Source organism: Vipera ursinii (assembly GCF_947247035.1).
Source record: "Vipera ursinii genome assembly, chromosome: 13".
Lineage (NCBI taxonomy): Eukaryota > Metazoa > Chordata > Lepidosauria > Squamata > Viperidae > Vipera > Vipera ursinii.
Genome location: NC_139526.1, coordinates 16,326,497 through 16,351,485, shown reverse-complemented (window position 1 = coordinate 16,351,485; position 24,989 = coordinate 16,326,497). Strand labels below are relative to the sequence as shown.

Here is a 24,989-nt window from a genome sequence, read left to right as displayed (position 1 = left end):
CAAAATTGGAGGGCCGTAAGCGAGAAGGGCTGTAGAATATTAATCATAACAAACAAATCCCTATTATGTGACAGTTTAAATATAGCTCTATCAGCCACTGCAACTATTTGCAGGCGAGAGTAGAGGCAGGCAAGGACCCAGCCATCATAAATGTCACGGATTATAGTGTTGTGTGAACCGTCTAGTATCAGACAACTTCAGCAAGACATCCAGCTGATTGATTGGAGGGGAAGTTAATCCTTTCCCCTTCAAGATTTAAAAGCTTGTGTGTGTGTGTGTGTGTTTTTTGCAGAGGAAAAACACTCTTGTAATGTAATCGAACTACCAAGATCTGCCCTGAATTTAATGTTCTCATTCTAGATAAAAAGAAAAAAGAAAAAAGAAAAGGGAATTATTTTGGGCCCTGCTTAAATTAAAAGAAAATCTTGCCAGCTCTTGGAAATAAAAGTAGCTTTACCTTTGACTTTTCAAAGCAAAGCAGATGGTTTTCCTGATTAAATTGACTCTTAAACTGGATTTTCGTATGGATTTTCAGATTTAAAACGCACAAATACTCATACACGTGGACTGCCTGGAATGCTATAAAGTTAATGTTGAACCATGTAGGTTAATCTTGCAAAAGAGAATGAAAAGCAGACGCATTGATACATTGCGAGGGGCATTTCGATCGTGGTATTCTTACAACGCCAGGACCATGGACAGAGAACCAGTTTTCTCAAAAGAAGTTGCTCTCCATGGATCAGCTGCTAAAATCTGTCCTCTGTCCCTCCCATCTTCTTGATGCAGGCCTATAAATCTAAAGGTCAATCAGAATGTCAGAGTTTGAAAGGGCCTTGGAGGTCTTCTAGTCCCACCCCCTACTCAAGCAAAGACCCTGTACCATTTCAGGCAAATGGTTGTCCAGTCTTTCCTTAAAAGCCTCAAAGGGATGAAGCACCCACAACTTCTGGAAGCAAGCTATTCCACTGGCTAATTTTTCTCACTGTTAGGAAGTTTCTCCTTAATTCCAGGTTGCTTCTCTCCTTGATGAGTTTCCATCTGTTGCTTCTTCTCCTGCCTTCGGGCGCTTTGGAGGATAGCTTGACTGCCTCTTCTTTGGGGCAGCCCATCAAATACTGGAATATCGCTATCACGTCACCCCCACCCAACCCTAGTCCTTCTTTTCAATAAACTAGACATATCCAATCCCAGCAACCATTCTTTGTATGATTTCATCTCCAGGTCTTTAATCACCTTAATTGCACTTCTCCGCACTTTTTCCAAAGTCTTGACATCTTTTTTTTTTTTTTGTAATCTGGCGGCCAAAACTGGATACCTCCAAGAACTTTTTGGAAGTTAAATAACTTTTGCTCTACAGCACTGGCTATCTTGTCACTAAATAATGCAAGAAACGTATGGAAATACCACTGCCTCTTTTTTCCCCCCCCCCCTGCTTTTCAAAGAAATGGCAAAAGCAAAACTCTTTTTTTTCATGAAATGGAAGAACTGGTAGAAAAAAGACAGCAGGATATATATACACATCCACTTACTGGGTTATAGAACACCAACAGCCTGAAACAGGCGCACACCAGACAGTCCAATTGCTGTAAATGTTTGTATCCCCCCCCACACCCGGAAAAAAAGCTGCCTTATCGATCAGCGAGTTCACGAGTGCAAAATGTGGTCAAGGAACCGTCGCTCTATCCCAGAAGGGACCAGATTTTTTTTTTTTTTGAATCCAAATGTCCTCATTAATCAACATTTGGGCCTCCAAGGAGACCAGCAACTCCTATCCAGACCTGAAATGAAAGTAACTCTTGCATTGACATTCAGGTCTTCCCTGGCAGAAAATAGAATTATTTAAGTGGTTTGCTACATGACCCGAAGGCTCGGAGACGTCTCTTCTTCAGCATCCCGGCAGGCAGGAGAGAAAAGCACGTACCAAGAGTACAACACGGGAGCCTTCTCCCACGCCAGGCAGGAGCCGAACTGCTGAGCTAGTAGACGGAAGACAAAGATACTTGCATTTGCAACGGGGAGGAAGGTTGGGCAAATTGAGCATGGATTAGTTGAGGGCTGCTCGCTGAGCTTTTGGGAGCAAAGGAGCTGGAAAGGCATCTTTTCCAACAGGGAGTAGGAGCAACTTCCAGGCAACCAGGAAGTAAAGGGGTGTGTCCAGTACCGCCATTTTCCCCAGGGCCCAGAAGACCCCAGTGGCTTCTGAAACGATAGAGCCTATGGTGGAGCAGTGGGCTGATGCCTCCTTAAGTAACACCAGCTGCCTGCCATTAGTGCAGGTTCGCGTCCCACCAGGCTCAAGGTTGACTCAGCCTTCCATCCTTCCGAGGTAGGTAAAATGAGGACCCAGATTGTTGGGGGGGCAATTAAGCTGACTTTGTAATAATGCCGCTTGGGGGGTGTGTGAAAGCCCTAATAAGCAGGCATATACATAGAATGAAGGCTACTGCTAAGCACATTTGATTTGTGCTTCTTAGATTGTAAGCCGCCCTGAGTCTTCGGAGAAGGGTGGGATATAAATGGGATTATTTTTTTTAAAAAAAACAAACGTCTGGCACAGGGTTTCCCAGCTTGAAGGCAGGTGGACTTCAACTCCCAGAATTCCCCAGCTCACCTTGCTGACTAGGACACCCATCAACTCCCAGAACTCCTCAGCCAGTCTTGCTGGCTGGGGAATTTTGGGAGTTGAAGTCCACTCATCTTAAAGTTGCCAAGGTTGGGGAATGCTGTTCTAGAAGATCCTCAGGACTTTCAGATCTTCCTTCCTTCCTTCCTTCCTTCCTTCCTTCCTTCCTTCCTTCCTTCCTTCCTTCCTTCCTTCCTTCCTTCCTTCCTTCCTTCCTTCCCCCCTTCCCTCTTCCTTTGCTGCCTTCTTCTTTCTCTTTCCCTCTACTTTTCCTTCCTTCCTTCCTTCCTTCCTTCCTTCCTTCCTTCCTCACTCACTCACTCACTCACTCACTCCCCCTTTTTCCTTTCCTTCTTTCCTCCTCTTTTCTCTCCTCCCTTCCTTCTTTCCTCCCCCCTTCTTTTTTTCCCTTCCTTCCTTCCTTAGGTAAGTCCTGCTTCAGGTTTTTCACAGCTACCTACCTATCATTGATCCCTCCCTTCTCAGGCCTGACTGACAGCATTGTAAGAATTGTTAGGACAGCTAAGCCGAGTTGAGGCATTGCTCTGAAAAATTCTGCAGGTTTTTTCAAAAGGATGATGTTTTTTTTTTAAAAAAGGGAGTTCATTCCTTAAAATGTTAAAAATGTTAAATTGACAGAATTACTTTAATACCGGTCCTGAGGGACGGCTCATTTTCATCCCCGTCTCTTCATTAAGGAGGAATGGAGGAATTAAGTTCTTTGAACGTCTTCCATAGCTCGGCTCTCCTGAGGGGATCGTCCCTGCAGATTACTAAAGGAATGATCCCCGGAGATCGTGTTAGTCCTTCGAAGATTTTTCATTCATCCTGGCTAAGATAAAGACAGGGAGAGGAAGATGTTCTCCCTTAATGGAAACAGAAAAACAAAATTGATATTAGAGGCAAGGAGAGCACGGATGGTGTGTTACTATGGTTACCTTGTGCAGAGCATCACACTGGCCTCCCAACGGTGCTTTGCTCTAGAGTAGCTCCGGAAAGGGAGGCAGTTTGACCTTCCTGGAATCCACTGGAAGAGCAGCAAAATTTTGGACCTGGGAAGTCATGGGGGGGGGGGAGAGGAAGAAAGGAAGGGAAGGTGGAGGGGATGGATGGAGGAAGGAAGAGAAGGTGAAGAGAATAAAGGAAGGAAGGAAGGAAGGAAGGAAGGAAGGAAGGAAGGAAGGAAGGAAGGAAGGAAGAAAGGAAGGAAGGGGAAGGTGGAGAGAAGGAAGGAAGGAAGGAAGGAAGGAAAGGAAAGGTGGAGAATGAATGAAGGAAGGAAGGAAGGAAGGAAGGAAGGAAGGAAAGGGAAGGTGGAGAGAAGGAAGGAAGGAAGGAAGGAAGGAAGGAAGGGAAGGGAAGGGAAGGGAAGGTGGAGAGAATGAATGAAGGAAGGAAGGAAGGAAGGAAGGGGAAGGTGGAGAGAAGGAAGGAAGGAAGGAAGGAAGGGGAAGGTGGAGAGAAGGAAGGAAGGAAGGAAGGAAGGAAGGAAGGAAGGAAGGAAGGAAGGAATGGTGGAGGAGATGGAGAAAAGGAGGGAGGGAGGCAGGGAAGATGGAAGGGATGGATGGAGGAAGGAAGAGAAGGTGGAGAGAAGGAAGGGAGGAAGGAAGGATAGAGATAAGGGACAGAGGCAGGAGGGAAGGAAGGACAAAGAGATTCAGGAAAGAATGAAAGAACAAATGAAGAAAAAGAGAGGAAACGAGAAAGAAAGAGAAAATAGGAAAACCATAAGCAGGGTCACACAGACACACAAACACATTCTCTCTCTCTTACATATATATATAAATATATATATAAAGTTCCAATTCCCATAAAAATCTGTACAAACCCTTGAAAAGCATTATAATTTTTAGTGGGCAATACGTATTCCCCAATCCAGCCAGCAACCCAACTCAAAATCTGCCCTCAGGCCTTCAAAGCAGTGCTTTTTCCCCAACCCTTCTGTAGCACAGGCAAGAATTGTAACCCAACGCTTCCCCTTTTCACGCCCTCCCCAATCTCTCATTTCCCCTTCCGGAGCACACATTGAAAATGTGGGCTTCAGATGAGTTCTGCAGATGAACTGGGCTCCTTGTGAATGCAGAGAGAGGGCATTGACCTTTTCTGGACCAGGTTATTTTTGTCCTGGTCCAATAAATATTTCCCAAGTTCCAATCTCTCTACACCTTTCTTCTCTGAGGTCACTTTCTTCTCTGGAGCCATACGGGCAATGTCATCGCCGTAAATCCATTTCCGTGCTTCCTTCCTGTTCCTTCCTAGCCTTTCAGAGACTTATTGACCTTCCTTTTGCCATCCCTAAATAGACTCTGTTTCCCAACTAGGTAACATCATCAGTGCTAGAAAGGAGGAGGGGGAGTAGGACGAGGACTGTGGGGTCCTTAATGCTCTCTGAGCTTGGTTGTTTTCTTGCAGGCCTTTCATGACCCAACTAGGTGACATCATCAGTGCTAGAAGGGGGGGGGGGTCTGGAGAGAGGAGGAGGAGGAGGAGGAGGAGGAAGAGGAGGATGAGGACAATGACTGTGGGGTCCTTAATGCTCTCTGAGCTTGGTTGTTTTCTTGCAGGCATTTCATAACCCAACTAGGTAACATCATCAATGCTAGGAGGGAATGGGGTTTATGGGGGCCATCTGGATCAGGAGGAAGACAAAGATTGGATTCCAACAGAAGAGAGTATTTGTAGCTCAGGAGTAAACTGAAAAGGGAATCCTGCTTGGTCTTTTGGTTCAAGTGAAGAGGGCTCGGGGGGAGGGGGGGCTACAACAATTCTCCGTGGGATACTAATATGGAAGAAATAGTGGAAGAGAGTAGCAACAGCCATGGCACTGAGACTTATATACCACTTCACAGTGCTTCACAGCTCTCTCTTAGCCATTTACAGTCAGCTTCTTCCCCCCCCCCCCCGCAAACAATCTGGGTCCTCATTTTACCGACCTCGGAAGGATGGAAGGCTGAGTCAACCTTGAGCTGGTCAGGATCGAACTCTTGGCAGTGGGCCGAGTCAGCCTGCAATACTGCCTTCTAACCACAGGGAGGGAGGGAGGGAGGGAGGGAGGGAAGGAAGGAAGGAAGGAAGGAAGGAAGGAAGGAAGGAAGGAAGGAAGGAAGGAAGGAAGGAAGGACAATAGCAATAGCACTTAAACTCACAATGCTTCACAGCCCTCTCTCAGCGTTTTACAGAATCAGCCTCTTGCCCTCCAACAATTTGGGTCCTCATTTTACAGACCTGGGAAGGATGGAAGGCGGAGTCAACCTAGAGCCGGTCAGGATCGAACTGCTAAACTGCAGGCAGCTGGCAGTCAGGGGAATTAGCTTGCAGTACTGCATTCTAACCACCGCGCCATCACGGCAAATCATGAAAGAAAGGACGCCAAAGGAGGGACAAAATGAAACGGGAACAACCAAAATGAAAATCATGTTTTTGTATTACTTCAAACAATTCGATTAAAATTGTTGAATTGTCCCGTAGCAAGTTCATTCCACGGTGAGTCGGCCCCGGTGAATTGTCCCATTCTGCCCCGGGACGACAGCAATGAGGACGGTGCTCGGAGACCACAGGCGCATAAAAGCACCCTGCTTTTTCCATTTTCTTTTTTTAAAATAATAATAATAATAATAATAATAATAATAATAATAATAATAATAATAATAATAATAAACAACCACCTCAAAAGCCGTTGCTTTCTTCTGCCTTATTAAAGATTGAAATCCAGGCCTGCTTTTCCAAAGCTTTGGGAGTCCAGCGGGCGGAGATTCTGCAAAAGGTTAAGATACACATCAAGCAAGTCCAAAGGCAAAGATGCCACGGAAGGGGAGGGGCGGCGTTCCTCCCCCCTCCCCTTCATCAGCGCAGCAGCTGAGCTGTCCCTTCAGCCTGGAGTAGGCCCAAAAGGCTATCAGGTTCGCCACTCCAGTTTTAGTCACCAGCCATGCGCTCTGGCTGGCAGGCTCTCCCGACTGGGATGCCCCTCTGGGTTATTTACCTCGGCTGAGCCCTGGAGGTGAGGTCACTCTTTTCTTTTTTCAGTCCAAAGTTTTTGCACAACTTCCAGGGGTTGGCTTGCTCTGAAGCCACGGAGGTTCGACTGACAAGTGCATTTTATTATAAAACCTCTATTCATAAAACATGAAACTCAAGTCAACTGAACACTCAAATTGACTGGCACGAAGGGTTGACACGGGCTGCTGCCAGCAACCTAGGTATCAACCAGGTATCTCCTTAAAATGTAAGATGTTCCGAGTAGCGCAGTTTTTTGTAGCTTTGCTGGAGTTCTTGCAGGAAGCTGCAATTTCTTGATGCATTTTGCAAAGTTTTTGGACACCGTTCCCAGTGCCCCGATGACAATGGGTATCCCTGTTACCCGTTTCATCCATAATCGCCCAGTTTCAATGGCCAGGTCGCGGTATTTCGTAATTTTTCCCAGTTCTTTTTCTTCGACTCTGGCATTTGCTGGTACAGCGATATCAATCAACTGTACGCTTCGGTTCTCTACGACTGCGATATCTGGCGTGTTGTGTTCCAAATGGTGATCTGCCTGTGTTCAAAATTATTACTATTGTTGTTGTTGTTGTTTGATGGGCTGCTTCATCATTGGCTTTGTTTGAAACCACAGCCCCCAAACAAGATTAGGGTGGCAATTGTTTTAAAGATTGTTAAGGGCGGCTGGAATTTTCATGTAGGCCAACTCTTACTTATGTGCTTACTTACTCACGTTCTGACTTGTTTGTGTGTTGGTTTACTTATTTATTTATTTATTTATTTATTATAGTCTACTCTAGCTTAATGAAAAGAAGGGCTAGGAGTGTCACGATGGCAGTCTTCCCATATCTCAGGGGTTGCCGCAAAGAAGAGGGGGTCAAGCTATTCTCCAAAGCGCCCGAAGGCAGGACAAGAAGCAACGGATGGAAACTGATCAAGGAGAGAAGCAACCTGGAACTAAGGAGAAACTTCCTGACAGTGAGAACAATTATTCGGTGGAATGACTTGCCTCCAGAAGTCGTGGGTGCTCCATCACTGGAGGTTTTCAAGAAGAGATTGAACAACCATGTGCCTGAAATGGTGTAGGGCAGGGGCTCTCAACCCCCAGCAACCAGTCCGCACAAACAAGCAAAGTCCCATCCCCAAGATGCAGGCAGCACACAAAACCACGCACTCTCCAGCTCATGGAAAACCTCTCTCTATGGAACTGGTCCCTAGTGCCCAAAGGTTTGGGGACCTCTGGTGTGGGGTTTCCTGCTTGAGCAGCGTGTTGGACAAGAAAACCTCCAAGGTCCCTTCCAACTCTGTTATTATGTTATTTATTTATTTATTTATCCCATTTATATCCCGCCCTTCTCCGAAGACTCAGGGCAGCTTACAATTTAAAGCACAAATCAATGTGCTTAGCAATAGCCTTCATTCTATGTATATGCCTGCTTATTAGGTCTTTCGGGGGGGCCCTCCAGCGGCATTTTTTACAAAGTCAGCTTATTGCCCCCAACAATCTGGGTCCTCATTTTACCTACCTCGGAAGGATGGAAGGCTGAGTCAACCTTGAGCCTGGTGGGATGCGAACTTGCACTAATGGCAGGCAGCTGGTGTTCCTTAAGGAGGCATTAGCCCACTGCTCCACCAAGGCTCTTGCAACCCCTCTGACCTGAGTCCCACAACTGGACAAGGATGTAGATGTTCCTGCTGAAAACAGGTTGGGGGGGGGAACCTCTGAACTTAACATAAACCCTAAATGCATTAAAAAAAACTTTTCCCCCAAAATTCCTGGAAAACCCCCAGAAACTCTTGGTTCAGACTTGTGACCTGATGCCAATACACTTTGCATTATCCGCCCCCTCCATGGGTCAAGAAATATAGACATTAAATTAACCTCTTGGCAGAAATGTCCTTATGAGTAAGCAGTGATTCATTGAAGGAAAGGTATTAGTAATTGGTTAAGAATGCTAAAAACAGTAAACTTCAGTGTGAAACAATAAAGAACTTAGCTTGGAAGAATCCCCACGTGTCATTCTTGGTTTGGGATCTGACCTCATCCATAGCTGGCATTTCTTGGGCAACAAGCTGAGCGAATCAGTCTTATTCAGTGGGGTGAGTTGTATTGGATGTTTATTTCAAGTACAATTGTGATTTCTAAACCAACATCATCTATGGGTTGTTCATGCTCTTTAAACTGAAGGTTGTCCTCAGCTGTCTCTTCAAAGAGAAGCGACCTTCAAAAAGAGAATTTCCACAGCGCTGTCAAACAAGGTTGAAACGCATCAAAGAAAACTGGGTTTGGGTTGCTGTTTTTTTTTTTTGTAGAATGGCCAACCTCAATTTGAAAAAGTTGGCCAAGGATGCCATTCACATGGATTGTGGTTTATTGACTTCCTGCCCAATTTTAGGATTGCTGATTGTGTTCCTAGCCCTTATCAGTGAAGACCCATTTCTTTGGTTTCAGAATATTGAGCTATAGTGTATACAAGAGCATAAACAACAGAAATATGAGCCAACTTCAGCTTTTGTCCATGGTTTGTAACAAACCAAGCCAGATTATTCCTAGCTAGTTTGCCAATGACCTTGGAAAGAATGATCCATGAAATTACTCGGGGGTTGGCGAAAATATATATATATATATATATATATATATATATATATATATATATATATATATATATATATATATATATATATATATATATATAAATATATACACATATAATTATTATACATTATATAACAACACATTCAGTTTCTAGAGATATACATTTTATATAACATTATCCTCCATAGCTTATTATGAAGCAGAGAGAGGATTAAGAAGCCAGACTAAGAAGATGAGGAGGAGGAAGGAGAAGGAGAAGGAGAAGGAGAAGGAGAAGGAGAAGGAGAAGGAGGAGAAGAGTTATTTGTTAAGTCTGCATTGCATACCTACAATTTTTTTTAAGTGGCTCTATGCAATAGTTTAAAAAATACATAGATACAAACACACACACATATATATATATACCGGTATGTAGAATATTTTAGTCTCTGGGATCAGACTGTACAATTATGTAACATAATTTAAAAAACAAGTAATTGACTTAAAGATTCTTTTCCTCTTGTACAAATATTTACGGTGCTATACGCTTAGAAATTCATGTTCAGAACATCACCCATCCGTTCACCCTCCTCAATTAGCAATAAGAATTCATTTAGGGGAAAAAAACAACAACTGCAAAACACACAACCAACGTCTTGGAAGAAAACCACCGTCGAACAACGGTTCTCACAAAACCCTTTTCTGAAAAGTTCCAAAGCAGCTCATTGGATCAAGAGAGATCGGCTGGAACCTGAATATAAAGGCATCTAGGAAGCAGTGGAGTAGGAACGGGTTGATTCTGGGATCCATCTCTGCATTTCTAAATCAGCTCTTGTTAAATTCCCGGGTCCTTCAGATGCTTAGGCTCACCAGCCTAGCGAACCGGTTGAAAAAGGTTAGCAGGGTTGTGTCGTAGAAAAACAGCAGACCGTATGTGACGGTCTGAGAGAGAAAGAGAAAATAAATCAATAAAATCTTCAGGGATCCCGACTTCTAGTGATGGGAAGGACGCAGCCATGTTGTCTTCTTGGCAACATCTTGGAAGTGGTTGGTTGTTCCTTTTGGATGGGACTTTCTTCCCCCCCCCCCAACTTTACTACATCGTCTACACTTTGGGATCTTCACTGGCTCCCCTCCGTGAACCAATCAGTGGTACATTGGGCAATGTTGACACAGGTGTATTTTCAAGGTGTCTGCCAGTTTGGGACACACCTCCAAAGGTTGGACACCCTTAAATCCACAATTTAAAGTTGGGAGTTGGAGGGTGAAAACTTCCCCAGCTTCTCCAAGGGGAGAAGATGTTCTCCAATCTTTCTTAAGAAGCATTGCTTGGCTTTAATGAGGGTGCCCCCAACCCGCTTTTTTTTCTCCTTCCCCTCCCGCTACGATGTTCTGTAAACCAGGATTTGTAATTTCACAAGTTGGGTGGACCTAGCCCACTGCGGTTGCTTTTGGCTCACCAGAGGCTTAACCAGCAGTGGCCATTTAACCCTGGTTTAGGAAAGCACGGTTAGGCAAACCATCGCTTGATCCAATGGGCCAGCACAACTTTGCGCATGCCAAGGTCGAAGTTGCGAGCTTTGTGCCTGCAACCCTACACTTCCATTTTCATCCAACCTCATTTGCGGCTCAGTTGTCCCAAATTTTGAGATTGGGAGAGTGGGTTAGCCTTAAAGCCACAGAAGCAGATCACATCTGCCATCTGATCAGCTGGCAACGTCAGTTGGCCCCCTTATATCTCAGAAATAATGGCTGCTAATTTTAGACAGTTTCTTCAAACGCTCTCGCTTCTTTGCAAGCTGTCACCGTCCTTCAGCTCCTAGCAAGTTTGCCAGAGGGCAAATTCAGCCGTGGCGATATTTTATTTCTTATTTATTTATTTTAATGTTTGTTTTTTTTCACTTAACAGTTAAAGGTGGGGTACTCGGAGACTGATGGCTAGTGCAACATCTTTCACGTTTATTGCCGATGTGATCAGCTGCCCGGCTTGGCCTAGGACTGCATCCAGATGGGTGGACATGTGACTCTGATTAAGGCTGGGGATGAGGACGGGGTGGTATTGGGAAAAAGCAGGGGTGAAGAAGAAGGCACAAACAGAGCGAGGTTTGGGTAAGGTCAGGAGGGAAGGCAGAGATGTGTGGGGCAAAGATCGCATCACCTTAACAAAGGGCACGATTAAGCATGCTCTGGTTTAACAAAAGTCTGACGGCTCCTTGGTGCTCTCTGAGGTTGCTTGTTTTCTTGCAGACATTTCATTGTCCAAACTAGCTAACATCATCGAGACTCTAGAAAGGGTACAGAGAAGAGCAACAAAGATGATTGGGGGACTGGAGGCTAAAACATATAGGGAACGGTTGCTGGAATTGGGTATGTGTAGTTTAACGAAGAGAAGGGTGAGGGGTGACATGATAGCAGTGTTCCAATATCTCAGGGGCTGCCCCAAAGAAGAGGGAGTCAAGCTATTCTCTAAAGCCCCTGAAGGCAGGACAGGAAACAAATAGATGGAAACTAACCAAGGAGAGAAGCAACCTAGAATTAAGGAGGAATTTCCTAACAGTGAGGACAATCAACCAGTGGAACAACCTGCCTCCAGAAGTGGTGAATGCTCCAACACTGGAAGTTTTTAAGAAGAGACTGGACAGCCATTTGTCTGAAATGGTATAAGGTTTCGTGCCTGAGCAGGGGGTTGGACTAGATGACCTCCAAGGTCCCTTCCAACTTTATTATTATTATTATTATCAGTGCTAGAAGGGAGTGGGGTGGGTGGAGAGGAGGAGGAGGAGGAGGAGGAGGAGGAGGAGGAGGAGGAGGAGGAGGACAACTGTGGGGTCCTTGGTACTCTCTGAGCTGGGTTGTTTTCTTGCAGATCTTTCATTACCCAAACTAGGTAACATCATCAGTGCTGGTCATGTTACCTACTTTGGGTCATGAAACTTCTTCAAGAAAATCACCAAGCTCACGGAGCACCAAGGACCCCTCGTTTCAACCCTGAGACACAAATATTCTCGTTTATTGGTTAAAGAAAGACTTTTGCTCCAAATAGTCGGGAGGAAAATCAGCCGAGTTCATTTCATTTGGCCATCTGCTGTTTTTAAAACCAGAACATCCGTCTTTGAGGAAGAACGATGCGATTGGTGAGGGCCATCATCAACAGATAATATGATAGTTCTCAAGGCAGAATTTCCCCCCCCCAAGGCCCCCCCCCATCTCAGGGCTGCAATCTGTGGGTGTATCTCCAGAAGCTCAAAGCACTTGACGATGGAACAGAAATGGACTCTTAAAAAGCTAAGCAAGTTCAGGTCTGGTTAGGATGTAGAGGGGGGAAAAACTTTCCAAAACAAAAAAAGAACAAAGACTAGAAACCCTTTTCAAAGCTTCCCAGAAGAAGGCCAGGCTAGGTCACTTCTGTAGGATTGCCAAGAAGACTCCTGTGGAAGCATCCATAGGTTCACCAGGCATTGAACTTGACTTGAGGACGCTTCTACTAGAACTTGTCCAACGGCCCACGAGAAACATATATGAGGAGAGCAAGTTGGCTTGCAAAAAAGGAAGCCTAAATCTCCTGACCACTCAAAACCTCCATGGAGGACATCTTCTGCAATTGCCCAGATGGGCTTCCTCATGCCATCGAAAGCTGGAACCGGCCCTGGAGTTCCACCACCTGAGGTTTTCTCATCAACTCCTCTCAACCATGACAGCACAGTAAAATCACGAAAGAGATGTCCATCTTGACTTAGTGCAAAATATTCCCGTCTCTTGACGGTACGTATCTTCGAGACAAACATGCCCGGTTTGATTTCCTGATGTTCTCTTCTTCTGAACCGCTGTGAGATAATACTAGTCTTAAAAAAGGAAAAAAGGAAAATCTAATTTTCCACCAAGGGAAGGAGAGACTCTCAACGCTCTCTCTCAGCGTGCATTGTCATTCCTGCACAAAGCATAAAACCCTAGAAAAGTGTGTCTGTGTGGGTGTTTCTGTTTTTTTTGCTGCCAAACCCACGGGTGTCACCCTTTGGCAGCTGCTTTGCGGGACGTTCTAACCTAGGAGGGCTACCACCTTACGAAACCCCGCGCCGTTCAGCCATTATTGCACGTAATTATTTTCTCAAAAGACCACAAAACGCAACATCCGACAAACCACACTAATTCTCAGGCATCCCTATGGCACTTGCATTGTTCTGCATACGTTTTTTTTTTTTTTTGAGAAGCTTGGTAAGAAGGAGAAAGGAGAGGTCAAAGAAACTCTGCAAACACTTAGGAAGCCCCCCCCCTCCCCCCGAGTCATATTTCTGATTCTCTCCGGTAGGACCTTTGGTCGAGAGGTCCTACAGAAGTTGGCAGCCTATCAAATTCAGGCTGGTCAACCGAGCACGGATTGTCCAAACCTCTGCAGTCTTCATCTTCTTCTTCTACCTCCTCCTCCTCCTCCTCATCCCGACTCATAAGGGCAAGCTCGTTCTCGTAACAGAAGGAATTGGTGTTGGGAAGCAGGAATTTGTTCTCCACCAAATCCTTGGCACTGCAACAGGGAGTCGACGGGACCTCATAAGTCTTGTGGAAGTGTGAATAGTCCACTTTGTATTGGTTTTTCTCCTCAAAAAGGACGGGCTCAAAGCGGTGGCCCCAGAGGATCTCACTGGACAAGTATGAACTCCGAGCTTGAGTGGTCATCGCCGTGGCCTCCACCATGCCTTCCAAGATCACCACGATCTCAAAATCGTCCGTCTCCAAGTCTTGCCGACTGATCCCAAAGAGGGGGCTCTCCTCGTTGATCTCGTGAAGGATCGTCAAGGGGGAGACCAGAAAAATACGGTCCAAGCCTTTGTCAAACCCAACGTCTATGTCAATCTGGTCAAGGGGGATGTATTCCCCCTCCTCGGTGATCCTGGGCTTCAGGAGCTGGGCTCGGACGTGAGCCTCGACGATGTGACTCTTGCGAAGGTTGCCCACTCTCCACATCAAGCAAAGCTTGCCGTCCCTCATGGCCACCACAGCGTGGTGGCTGAAGAGCAACGTTTCCGCTCTCTTCTTCGGCCTGGCCATTTTGGCCATGATGGCGCCAATCATGAAGGAGTCAATGATGCACCCTACGATAGACTGAAGGACCACCATGAAGACAGCCAGGGGACACTCCTCGGTCACGCAGCGGAAGCCATAACCGATGGTCGTCTGAGTCTCAATGGAGAAGAGGAAGGCAGCCACAAAGCCGTTCACCTGCAGGAGGCAAGGGGTAAAGCTCTCATCCTTGGTGGGCTTCTCAATGTCCCCGTGGACCAGGGCAATCAGCCAAAAGACGAGGCCAAACAGTAACCAGGACACCAGGAAAGCAAGGGAGAAGAGCAGCAACATGTATCTCCAACGGATATCCACGCAGGTGGTGAATATGTCGGCGATGTATCTCTGAGGTTTATCATCCATGTTGGTGAACTCGACATTACACTGGCCGTTCTTCTTCACGAACCGATTCCGGCATTTCCTCCGCGTGTGGATCTTACCGTTGCCAAAGCCATTCACTCCGGGCATGGTGGTCAAGATCAAGCCGTCTTCCTCAGAAGACACAATGCTGTAAGGGTTGACTCTGCCTGTACTCATCCCTGAGTTAGCCTGTTGTAACTCTGGAAGTCTTCCGGGGTCTCGCTTTGCTGCTCGAGAGAAAGGAAGGGGACCCCCAGCTTTAAGCGTAAACAGGCAGGTAGATCCAAGCAGAGTCTCTGCAACGAAACAACAAGAGCAAAAGTTGGATTATTACAGGTAGTCCTCAACTTACAACTGTTCATTTAGTGACTGTTTAAAGTTTAAAGCGTTTTTCTTGCTTACGGCCGTGGCAGCATCCCCATGGTCATGTGATCAAACTTCAGGTGTTTGGCAACTGACTCATGTTTATGACGGTCGCAGTGTCCCCTTTGGCGACCTTCTGACCAGCAAAGTCAATTCACTTCACAACCGTGTCACTAACTTCACAACTGCAGTGATTCACTTAACAATTGCGGCAACGAAGGTAGTAAAATGGAGCAAAACGCGGATAACAAACGTCTCACTTAGCGTCAGAAATTTTGGGCTCAACTGTGGCCGTCAGTTGAGGACCACCTGTATCTCACCAAGAAGCTTTGGAGAGTCTCGCTCTTCTTGGCAATTCTTGTTTTGTGGGGCATGTTAAGAAAAAAAAAACAGTTATCCCACTAATACAACTATCGTACATCTAATTCTGTCTGTGTCTTCATCCACAAAAGTTAGGAAATAATTCCACATTTCCTTTTTCCCTCCTTATGTCTTCTTCCTGATCCCGGTAGTCCTCGTTTAGAAACTGCCTGGTTTAGTGACCATTCATAGTTATGGCGGTGATGAGAAATTCAATTTGTGGCCAGTTTCCGCATTGATAAGCTTCAGAAGCCTGTCAAGCAAAGTTGAAGTCAGATCACAAGCCCCCTTGTGGTTTCACTTAGCAACCGCTTTGAATAATGACCAAATGGCCGGTCCCAATGGTGACTGCTAAACGAGGACTCCGTGTATACCTCACTTCCCCAACTTCCAGACCCCAAACCATCCACAACTGGAGATGTGGACATACAAATTAAATTAAATAAATAAAATAAATAAAATTTAGCACCAGCTCTGATGACGGATTCGAAAGCCAAGCGCAGCGTGTTGACACAGCCAGTGTGTGACACGTTACACACTCAGTACTAAATGTAGGACAGGGTGGAATATTGCTCTTCCTTTAACTGATGGGGCTTCTCAGCGTGAATTAGTGAGCAGACACTAAATTTTGGCAGCTCATCAAAGGCCTGGCTTTTGTCTAGATGCCTACTGTCAGCAGGGAACTGCAGGGAACTCCGAAGCCCCCCACATCCAAGTTGACAGTTAGAACAATTAATCGGTGGAACAACCTGGAGATGCTGCAACAGTCGTAAATATGGAAAACGGTCCTAAGTCGCTTTCTAACTTCCCGTTCTAACTTCGAACGCTCACGAAACGAATTGTTGTCAGTCGAGGACGACTTGTATAAAATGTGCTTTTTAACCACCGCTGGCGGACACCCCCACGAGAAAGCAGATAGAACAAAGGCAAACCGCCACCCTTTAAACCTAAACAAGCTTCCTTAAATTAAGATGCATCTTTCCCTCCCCCCCCCCCGGTTTTTTTTTTTTTGCCCAGTCATTTCTGCTTCTGCGGCATCACAGCTGGAGGATCAACCTCTGGAGGAAGGGGGGAACAAAACAGAGAGGAAAAGCTGAAATTGACCAAGGGGGTCTTATCGTGAGTGGTCAACCCGAGAATGTTTTGCAAGCCCAGAGCAAATTCCCTAGCTTTTCAAGCAGCTGATCGGAGGCTAAATCTGATTTTGCTGAGTTTACATTTTAATTAACATTAAATTACATCCAGTCAACCTGATTATCTCCATCTATTTTAAAAAACCCTCGCCTTCTGTCACCTTAAAAAAATGACAAGCCAGCGGTGGCTTTCGGGCTGTGTGTGTGTGTGTGTGTTTGTGTGTGTGTGTGTGTGTGTGTGTTGTGGCTGTGGGATTCAGGCTCATGGACTTTTTTTGCTGGAGAACTGCTCTCCCTGGGTGGGGTGGGGGGGGGTCTGGAAGATTGCTCTTCCTCCTCACATTAGCGGATGTCTTCAAAGCGGGCAGTAAAAAATAGGCCAGGTGGCTACCCTGAGCGCTCAAGCCTTGTTCATTTCAACCCCCCCAAAAGAAGAATATCCCCCAGAGGCTTCTTTAAAAATTCTTTTGGCCCCAACAGAAAATGCTTTTTTTGGGGGGGGGCTTTGTTTCGTCTTGTTCTGCCTAAAGGTGTTTGTTTTTTAAATGGAGCAAATCGGGATTCTTTGCTCCGTCTTCCAGAGGCTGAACAAAAGCTGGTATTTAGCACCCTACTGAGAAATGGGGGGAGGAGAAGGCCCGTTCTCAAGGATTGTCTTTCAAGCGGTTGAGCCTGGAGGGCCTCCATTAGTCAGCCGTGGTGAGAAAGGAGAAGGAAGTAAAATCCACTTTGGCTCAAGGTCCATGTGGTTGCTTTGGCAGTGACGTGGTGGAAGTTGTAGACGTCACTGTTACTATTTTGTTCTGCTTTTTTAATGCATTTGGGTCAACTCAAGAGGTGGACATGCTTAATATTTCTTCCCCGTCCTGTTTCCCCCCAACAATCACCCTGTGAGGTGGGCTGGGCTGGGAGAGGGATTGGCTGAAAGTCACCCGGCTGGCTTTCATGCCTTAGGCGGGACTAGAACTCACCATCTCCTAGTGATTGCCCCAAGGTTAACCCAGCTGGCTTTCGCGCCTAAGGCAGAACTAGAACTCACCGTCTCCTGGTGATTGGCCCAAAGTTCACCCAGCCGGTTTTCATGCCTAAGGTAGGACTAGAACTCCCCATCTCCTAGTCATTGACACAAAGTCACCCAGCTGGCTTTCATGCCTAAGGTGCGACTAGAATTCACCCTCTCCTGGTCATTGACACAAAGTCACCCAGCTGGCTTTCATGCCTAAAGCAGGACTAGAACTCACCATCTCCTGGTGATTGGCCCAAAGTCACCCATATGGCTTTCATGCCTAAGGCAGGACTAGAACTCCCCATCTCCTAGTCATTGACACAAAGTCACCCAGCTGGCTTTCATGCCTAAAGCAGGACTAGAACTCACCACATCCACTGATTTCTCAGCCAGCACCTTCACCACTATACCACACTAGGGTCTCCAATTATTGGCAAATGGCTTCTTCCCTAACCAGGTTACGTTGCTGGGATTTCCTGATGGTGACCCATCCTTGCCTGAACTGAACATCTCTTTTTGAGACCAGCTCTTTCCGTTCCTTCCACCCCACACCCTGACTCCACTTTTCCTCCAGCGTAGACAAAGTCACAAGATGTGACTCACAAACTCTTCTCAATGGGAAGGCCATCTGCCTGTGACAACTGTGCCCCTTCGACGATTGGGCTGGATTCACCCTCTCATCAGCACTTTTGAACTGTTCTGAGACGCCCCGGAAGAAAATACAAATTACTGATTCTAATGCTGCCTTTTTATTCTTTTTTTTTCCCCTATTGGCTTCTTTGCACCAATTGTTCTCCAATTTTCCCGTTAGGGTCCCCGGGAAAAATGCATAAATAGCCAATAAACAGAAGCTTGTAGAGATCTCCCCCCCCCAAAAAAAAATATTGAAACAATTCCTAGAAAACCATTGATCGTTGGACTGCTGTGCCTTGAAATCTGATCGGTTCTAATCCTGAAGCATCATTTGATGGCTTCCTCTCCTAGCAGGAGCTGGGGAAATGGCTCCTCTGCTCAAAAAACCTGGATCTGGTTTAATCGACCCCCCGCAAGAGAGAAATAAATCCAAATAAAGAAATAAATCTTTAACACGAAGCACTTTCGATAGACAAGCTGCCCCAGCAAGAACAACAACAACAACAAAATAATTTCGTCAGAAAAAAGAAGCAGAAGGAAGACACCCCACCGCATTCAAGAGTCTAAAACTGGTGGTGGGGGTTGCAGGAGAGCCTTGAGGAGAGGGGGGGGGAAGGCAGAGATCCTAATTGCAGGGTTTCAGGGGAACAAGGCAGAGTCACCCCTCTTTTCTCTGACTGCCAAGGAGAAAGGGGCAGGGCCAGAAAGACAGCACTTGAAAGGGCCGATCCGCTGTGGAGGTTGAAGAACCTTTCTGGGACGAGGTAGGAGGTTGTTGAGGCTGGTAGCACGGGTAAGTAGTGCATTGTGGGGGGCTTTCAGGGCTGTGTGTCAGTGGGACAGGATGCACAAAGGGGACAACAAATCCAGAGGACTCCGCTGTCTTCATTAAGACTGCCTTTCTTAAGAACAACTCAACAGGTTCCCAACGGGGAACCAAGCAACCTCGGAAGATTTCCAAAAAGAGGGATAAAAAAAGGTAAAGGTAAAGGTTCCCCGGCACATGCATGCTAGTCGTTTCTGACTCCAGGGGCCGGTGCTCATCTCTGTTTCCAAGCCGAAGAGCCAGCACTTGTCCGAGGATGTCTCCGTGGTCGTGTGGCCGGCATGACTAGATGCCAAAGGCACACGGAACGCTGTTACCTTCCCACCGTAGTGGTCCCTATTTTTCTACTTGCATTTTTACGTGCTTTCGAACTGCTAGGTTGGCAGAAGCTGGGACGAGTAACAGGCGCTCGCTCTGCTACACGGCACTCGGGATTCGACCCGCCAAACTGCCGATCTTCTGATCGACAAGCTCAGCATCCTAAACCACTGAGCCACTGCATCCCTACATACATATATACACATACATATATAGGTAAAGGTAAAGGTTCCCCCGCACATTCGTGCTAGTCGTTTCCGACTCTAGGGGCTGGTGCTCATCTCCGTTTCAAAGCCGAAGAGCCAGCGCTTGTCCGAGGACGTCTCCGTGGTCATGTGGCCGGCATGACTAGACGCCAAAGGCGCACGGAACGCTGTTACCTTCCCACCGGAGTGGTCCCTATTTTTCTACTTGCATTTTTTACGTGCTTTCGAACTGCTAGGTTGGCAGAAGCTGGGACGAGTAACAGGCGCTCACTCTGCTACGCGGCACTCGGGATTCAACCCCCTTAATGCCTGTCTTGCTTAGCAGTAGAAAATTTGGGCTCCGTTACGGTCATAAGTCAAGGACAGCCTGTATTATGAAATATATATACTGTATATATATTTTTCTTGGTGACAGGATGTTTTTCAACTTGCCTGGTCTAGCCAATATTCCTGGCCCATTCTGATTCTTTTTCATCAAAGGATGAAGCATTATCTAGCTCGTCCTTTTCCAGATTCAGCTGAGTAGACTTCTTACCAAATTACCAGACTGACAGACAGATAAATACATAAATAGGCAGAATTATTTGGAGGAGGGCCCCAAATTCAAGAGGATTGAAATGACCACTTTTGTGATAAGTTGCAATTTTTCCCCCCAAAGGGAAATCAGTAAGACCATGAGTCGCTTAGGTGAGATGGCCGATGTATAAATTGGATTAATAAATAAATTAGCTGGGATCTGTCTTAAAAGACGTAGTAGATCGTATCCTCACACGGTTTCAACAAGTGAGCGTGTCTTTTAGCTGGAGGGAAAAATGTCTTCCAGCTTGACAATAGGAAAAAAAACCAAGTAAAGGTTGTTTAACTTGAATCTTACTATTCTTTTGCTTGGGATTTAATATCTTTATTTCTCCCCCCCACACACACTGATACTATATTTTGGATCTTGTCATTTTGATTGGCCTATCAGGATGATTAATAGCTTGACAGCCCAAAAGGGGCTTGGATTGTTAGTCTGTATGAACTCAGCTAGCCGGACTTGTCAAGCAGAGTTTGCTCTTTTAGCTGTGGTTTCTAAACAACCAATTCCAGCTAATCTGGTAACCTGGGTTTTCATTTGGGGCAATCCCAGTTAAGGATGGTTTTGAAAAGTGGGGTGATAAGTCGTCGCTACATGAAGCTGAAAAAACAGTTCAAAGTCCCCGTTGGCCTAATCTACTCTAGCAGGTTAAAATATATATATATAGATTTTTGGCTAAATTTAGCTAAAGGACAGGAGAAAAGCTTGGTCAATAATAACCAAAAAAAAAGAAGATCTTTTGAAATGTTAAAGCCGAATGCATTTATCAGAGCAGTGTGCTATCCTTGAAGATATACCCCTTTGCTGTTTGGCGCAATTTATTATTCATTTTGTTTTATTTACTAAATTTCTACACAATGCATTCAGCTAGCGGATCTGGAAGCCACTTCAGGAGACACTGAACAGTCTTGCTACAAATGGCTTAGATTAGAATGTGATACAGGTAGGCCTCGACTTAAAACACTTAGTGACCACTTGAAGGTGGACAAAGTGAGTTATGACCGTTTTTCCCAGTTTCAACCGTTGCAGCATCCCCCTGGTCATGTGATGCAAATTCGGACGCTTGGCAACTGCCATGTACTTCTGATGGTTGCAGTGTTCCAGGGTCACGTGATCCCATTTTGCGGCCTTCTGACCCGCCATGTCAACGGGGAAGGCAGATTCGCTTAACGTCCGTGTGTGACTAAGTTAACAACTGCAGCAACCGTGGCCAAAATTCTGCAGATTCCACCACACCGCCACAAATTCTTGTCGATCAGAAAGTCGGCAGTTTAGCGGGTCGAATCCCAAGTGCTGCGTAACAGAGTGAGTGCCTGTGACTCGTCCCAGCTTCTGCCAACCTAGCAGTTCGAAAGCACGTAAAAATGCAAGTAGAAAAATAGGGACCACTCCGGTGGGAAGGTAACAGCATTCCGTGCGCCTTTGGCGTCCAGTCACGCCGGCCACATGACCACGGAGACGTCCTCGGACAAGCGCTGGCTCTTCGGCTTTGAAACGGAGATGAGCACCGGCCCCTAGAGTCGGAAACGACTAGCACGCGTGTGCGGGGGAACCTTTATCTTTTTTTACCTAGACCTCAGTGGTCCCATCGACGGTACACCAGCCCTTCAAAGCCAGGTCACAACATTGGGAAACCGGAGAAAAGCCTAAACCTTTCACATGACCTATTTTTTTTCTCCCAACGTCGGCTCTGGTGCGCCACACACCTTGGTAAATAAACCCGTGACATTTCTTTCTAAGAACCGAAAGCAAAAAATAGCTCCTTTGCTCTCGCAGGGGCCTGATAGCAGAATCGGAATGGAAACACATGCGGGCCAGGCTCAGACACTTTTACAACTCTCTTGCAAAAAATCACACCCTCGCTGTTTTAATGGACCTGAATTTAACGCCCAAGGTGTTACTTACTCTGTCTGCTACATGCTCTGAAAAGCCCAATTTCTAAAGATAAAAGCTATTCTAGTCGTTTGCACTGCAAACGCGGAAGCCAGGGTGAAAATATTACATTGGCGGTTGCATGCGCTTTCCAAATATATAACTCAGAAGGAAGTGGGGAGGAAAAAAATATTAACATTCTTAGTTTGTGCAAAAGATGCTACTATTTCTGAGGCATACTATTTTTTTCTGGGTGTGAATTCTTCCTCTCCCTTCCCAGCCCCCACTATTTTTTTAAAAAATTAGTGCCTCTTTCGACACAAAGCAGACAGCGAAAGAAATACACTGTTGGCATGTTGTTTTTGGCAAATAATTATTGGGATGATTAAGGGAACGGCGCATCAAACATATGTTAGGAAAACTTACGCAAAACTTGCCAGGCTTGAATACAACTTGAAGGGACATTTCAAGTTTAGAAGTTTCTGCCCAGGTTTTAGGAGAGCTTTGCAACCATGTTAGGTTTCTATGATTATTAACAATAACGGAACATGGAATCCTACGGCGGAAGAGGACCTCAGAGGTCTTCTAGTCCAACCGCCTGCTCAAGACAGGAGACCTTATACCATCCTAGTCAAATGGTGGCCCAGTCAATTTTTGAAAACCTCCCTCCACTCTCAGAGGCAAACTGTCCCATTGATTCATCGTTCTCACTGTCAGAGAATTGCAAATATTCTAATAAATTGTTTCTCGCGCTTATCGTAATAGTCTGCTAAAAGGTTGCTGGGCCATGGGGTTCGAAACAGCCATTGGTATCCTCACTGTTATAACGGGGGTTAGCAACTGGTGTCTCCTGAATTAAAACCTCCAATTCTCTCAACTTACAAACTGAAGAACGGGAAGTGCATCGGTGGAGGATTTGAGATGGGACTGGCTTGGCCTGGTGGTTTTTCTCACCTCAGAGGGCTTTTAGTCAAATTGGAATTGGGTATGTCTAGTTTAATGAAAAGAAGAACTAGGGCGAGGTGGCGATAGCAGTCTTCCAATATTTGAGGGGCTGCCACAAAGAAGAGGAGGGGGTCAAGTCTATTCCCCAAAGCCCCCAAAGGCAGGACAAGAAGCAACAGATGGAAACTCATCAAGGAAAGAAGCAACCTAGAACTGAGGAGAAATTTCCTGACAGAACAATTAATCAGTGGAACGACTTCCCTCCAGAAGTTGTGGGTGCTCCATCACCGGAGGTTTTTAAGAAGAGATTGGACAACCATTGGTCTGAAATGGTATAGGCTGGTTTCCTGGCTGAGCAGGGGGTTGGACTAGAAGACCTCCAAGGTCCCTTCCAGCTCTATTATTCTCTTATTCTACTCTCCAAAGCCCCTGAAGGCAGGACAAGAAGCAACGGATGGAAAATAATCAAGGAAAGAAGCAACCTGGAACTAAGGAGAAATTTCCTGACAGAACAATTAATCAGTGGAACAGCACCTGAAGGCGGGACAAGAAACAACGGACGAAAACTAATCCAGGAGAGAAGCAACCTAGAACTCAGGAGAAATTTCCTGACAATTAACCAGTGGAAGGGAAGTTTATTTATTTATTTATTTAATTGGATTTGTATACCGCCCTTTCCCGAAGGACTCAGGGCGGTTAACAGGGTAATTAAAACAAGAAATACAAAAATTAAAAAACAATTAAAAAGATTATAACAGTTGCCTCCAGAAGCTGTGGGTGCTCCATCACTGGAGGTTTTTTAAGAAGAGACACGACAGCCATTTGTCTGAAATTATATAGGATCTCCTGCTTGAGCAGGGGGGGTTGGACTAGAAGACCTCCAGGGTCCCTTCCAGCTCCATTCTGATTCTGATGCTGACTTGATGGGTGGATCCAGCTGCTGAGCATTTACTGTACTGCTTAGCGGGAATGCTTGCTCAAGAAAAGGAGGTATTTCTTTCATGGCATAGCCAGTGGGCAACCTTAGGGTCACACAAGGTAAAACACCGAAGGCAAATGACTTCAGAGAAGACAGCTTCCAAGTTGAGGACTCAGCCTCCTGCCCTTCTAAGGTTGTTGGTGGAACACATCCTCTTTTCATCCTTAGGCAGAAGGAGCCAGCTTAGAGAGATCTTATCTCTTTCCATTATCTAGGTAGCGTTCCTCCTCTTCCCCTCAGCAAGACATAATTGAGACTCATCATGGATGTGGTGGATGATATGACCAAGGGTTTGGATTGGATTGGCTCTTATTGGTTGGTAAGCTTAGGACAAACCCAACATCTGGCTTCTACAGAGCCATTGGCCAGCCTAATGGCAAAGCAGAACTTTCTCCAGTACTAAAGCACAAACTGGACCATAAGAAAGGCTGAGCGCCAAAGAATGGAGGCCTCTGAACTATGATGCTGGAGAAGACTCCTGCGAGTCCCTTGGACTGCAAGGTGATCAAACCGGTCAGTCCTAGAGGAGATCAACCCTGACAGCTCTTTAGAAGGCCAGATCCTGCCCTATCTACATGACACCAACTTGATGGCCCTTAATCAAATAAGCAATGACCTCTTCTAAGAATAGAGGTCATTGCTTATTTGGGCTATAACATCCTGTTATAAAGAAGCTTTTGAACTACGGTGCTGGAGAAGACTCCTGCGAATCCCTTGGACTGCAAGGCGATCAAACCGGTCAGTCCTAGAGGAGATCAACCCTGACTGCTCTTTAGAAGGCCAGATCCTGAAGTTGAAACTCAAAATACTTTGGCCACTTAATGAGAAGGAAGGACTCACTGGAGAAGAGCCTAATGCTGGGGAAGATTGAGGGCAAGAGAAGAAAGGGACGACAGAGAATGAGGTGGCTGGATGGAGTCACTGAAGCAGTAGGCATGAGCTTAAATGGACTCCAGAAGATGGTAGAGGACAGGAAGGCCTGGAGGAACTTGTCCATGGGGTCGCAATGGGTCGGACACGACTTCGTAGCTAACAACAACAGGGTGGAATTGAGGCCTTTGAATTATGGTGCTGGAGAAGACTCCTGCGAGTCCCTTGGACTGCAAGGCGATCAAACCGGTCAGTCCTAGAGGAGATCAACCCTGACTGCTCTTTAGAAGGCCAGATCCTGAAGTTG

At 45.9% G+C, this 24,989-nt stretch overlaps 1 protein-coding gene across 2 annotated transcripts in view; it reads right to left on the bottom strand.

The window, feature by feature from the left end:
• Positions 1 to 12,000: 12,000 nt before the first annotated feature.
• LOC310646237 (ATP-sensitive inward rectifier potassium channel 12) overlaps positions 12,001 to 24,989 on the bottom strand; it is a 15,582-nt gene continuing 2,593 nt past the window's right edge. Inside the window, exons 1-2 of one of the 2 annotated variants that reach the window (XM_083372508.1) lie at positions 15,218 to 15,289; positions 12,001 to 14,890 (exon numbers count right to left, since the gene is read on the bottom strand). In XM_083372508.1, coding sequence (XP_083228634.1) covers positions 13,461 to 14,771 — 1,311 coding nt within the window. In that variant the 5' untranslated portion in view covers positions 14,772 to 14,890; positions 15,218 to 15,289 and the 3' untranslated portion in view covers positions 12,001 to 13,460. Of the gene's footprint in view, positions 14,891 to 15,217; positions 15,290 to 24,989 lie in introns of those variants that run through there. The other variant, XM_083372507.1, reaches the window with a different exon arrangement.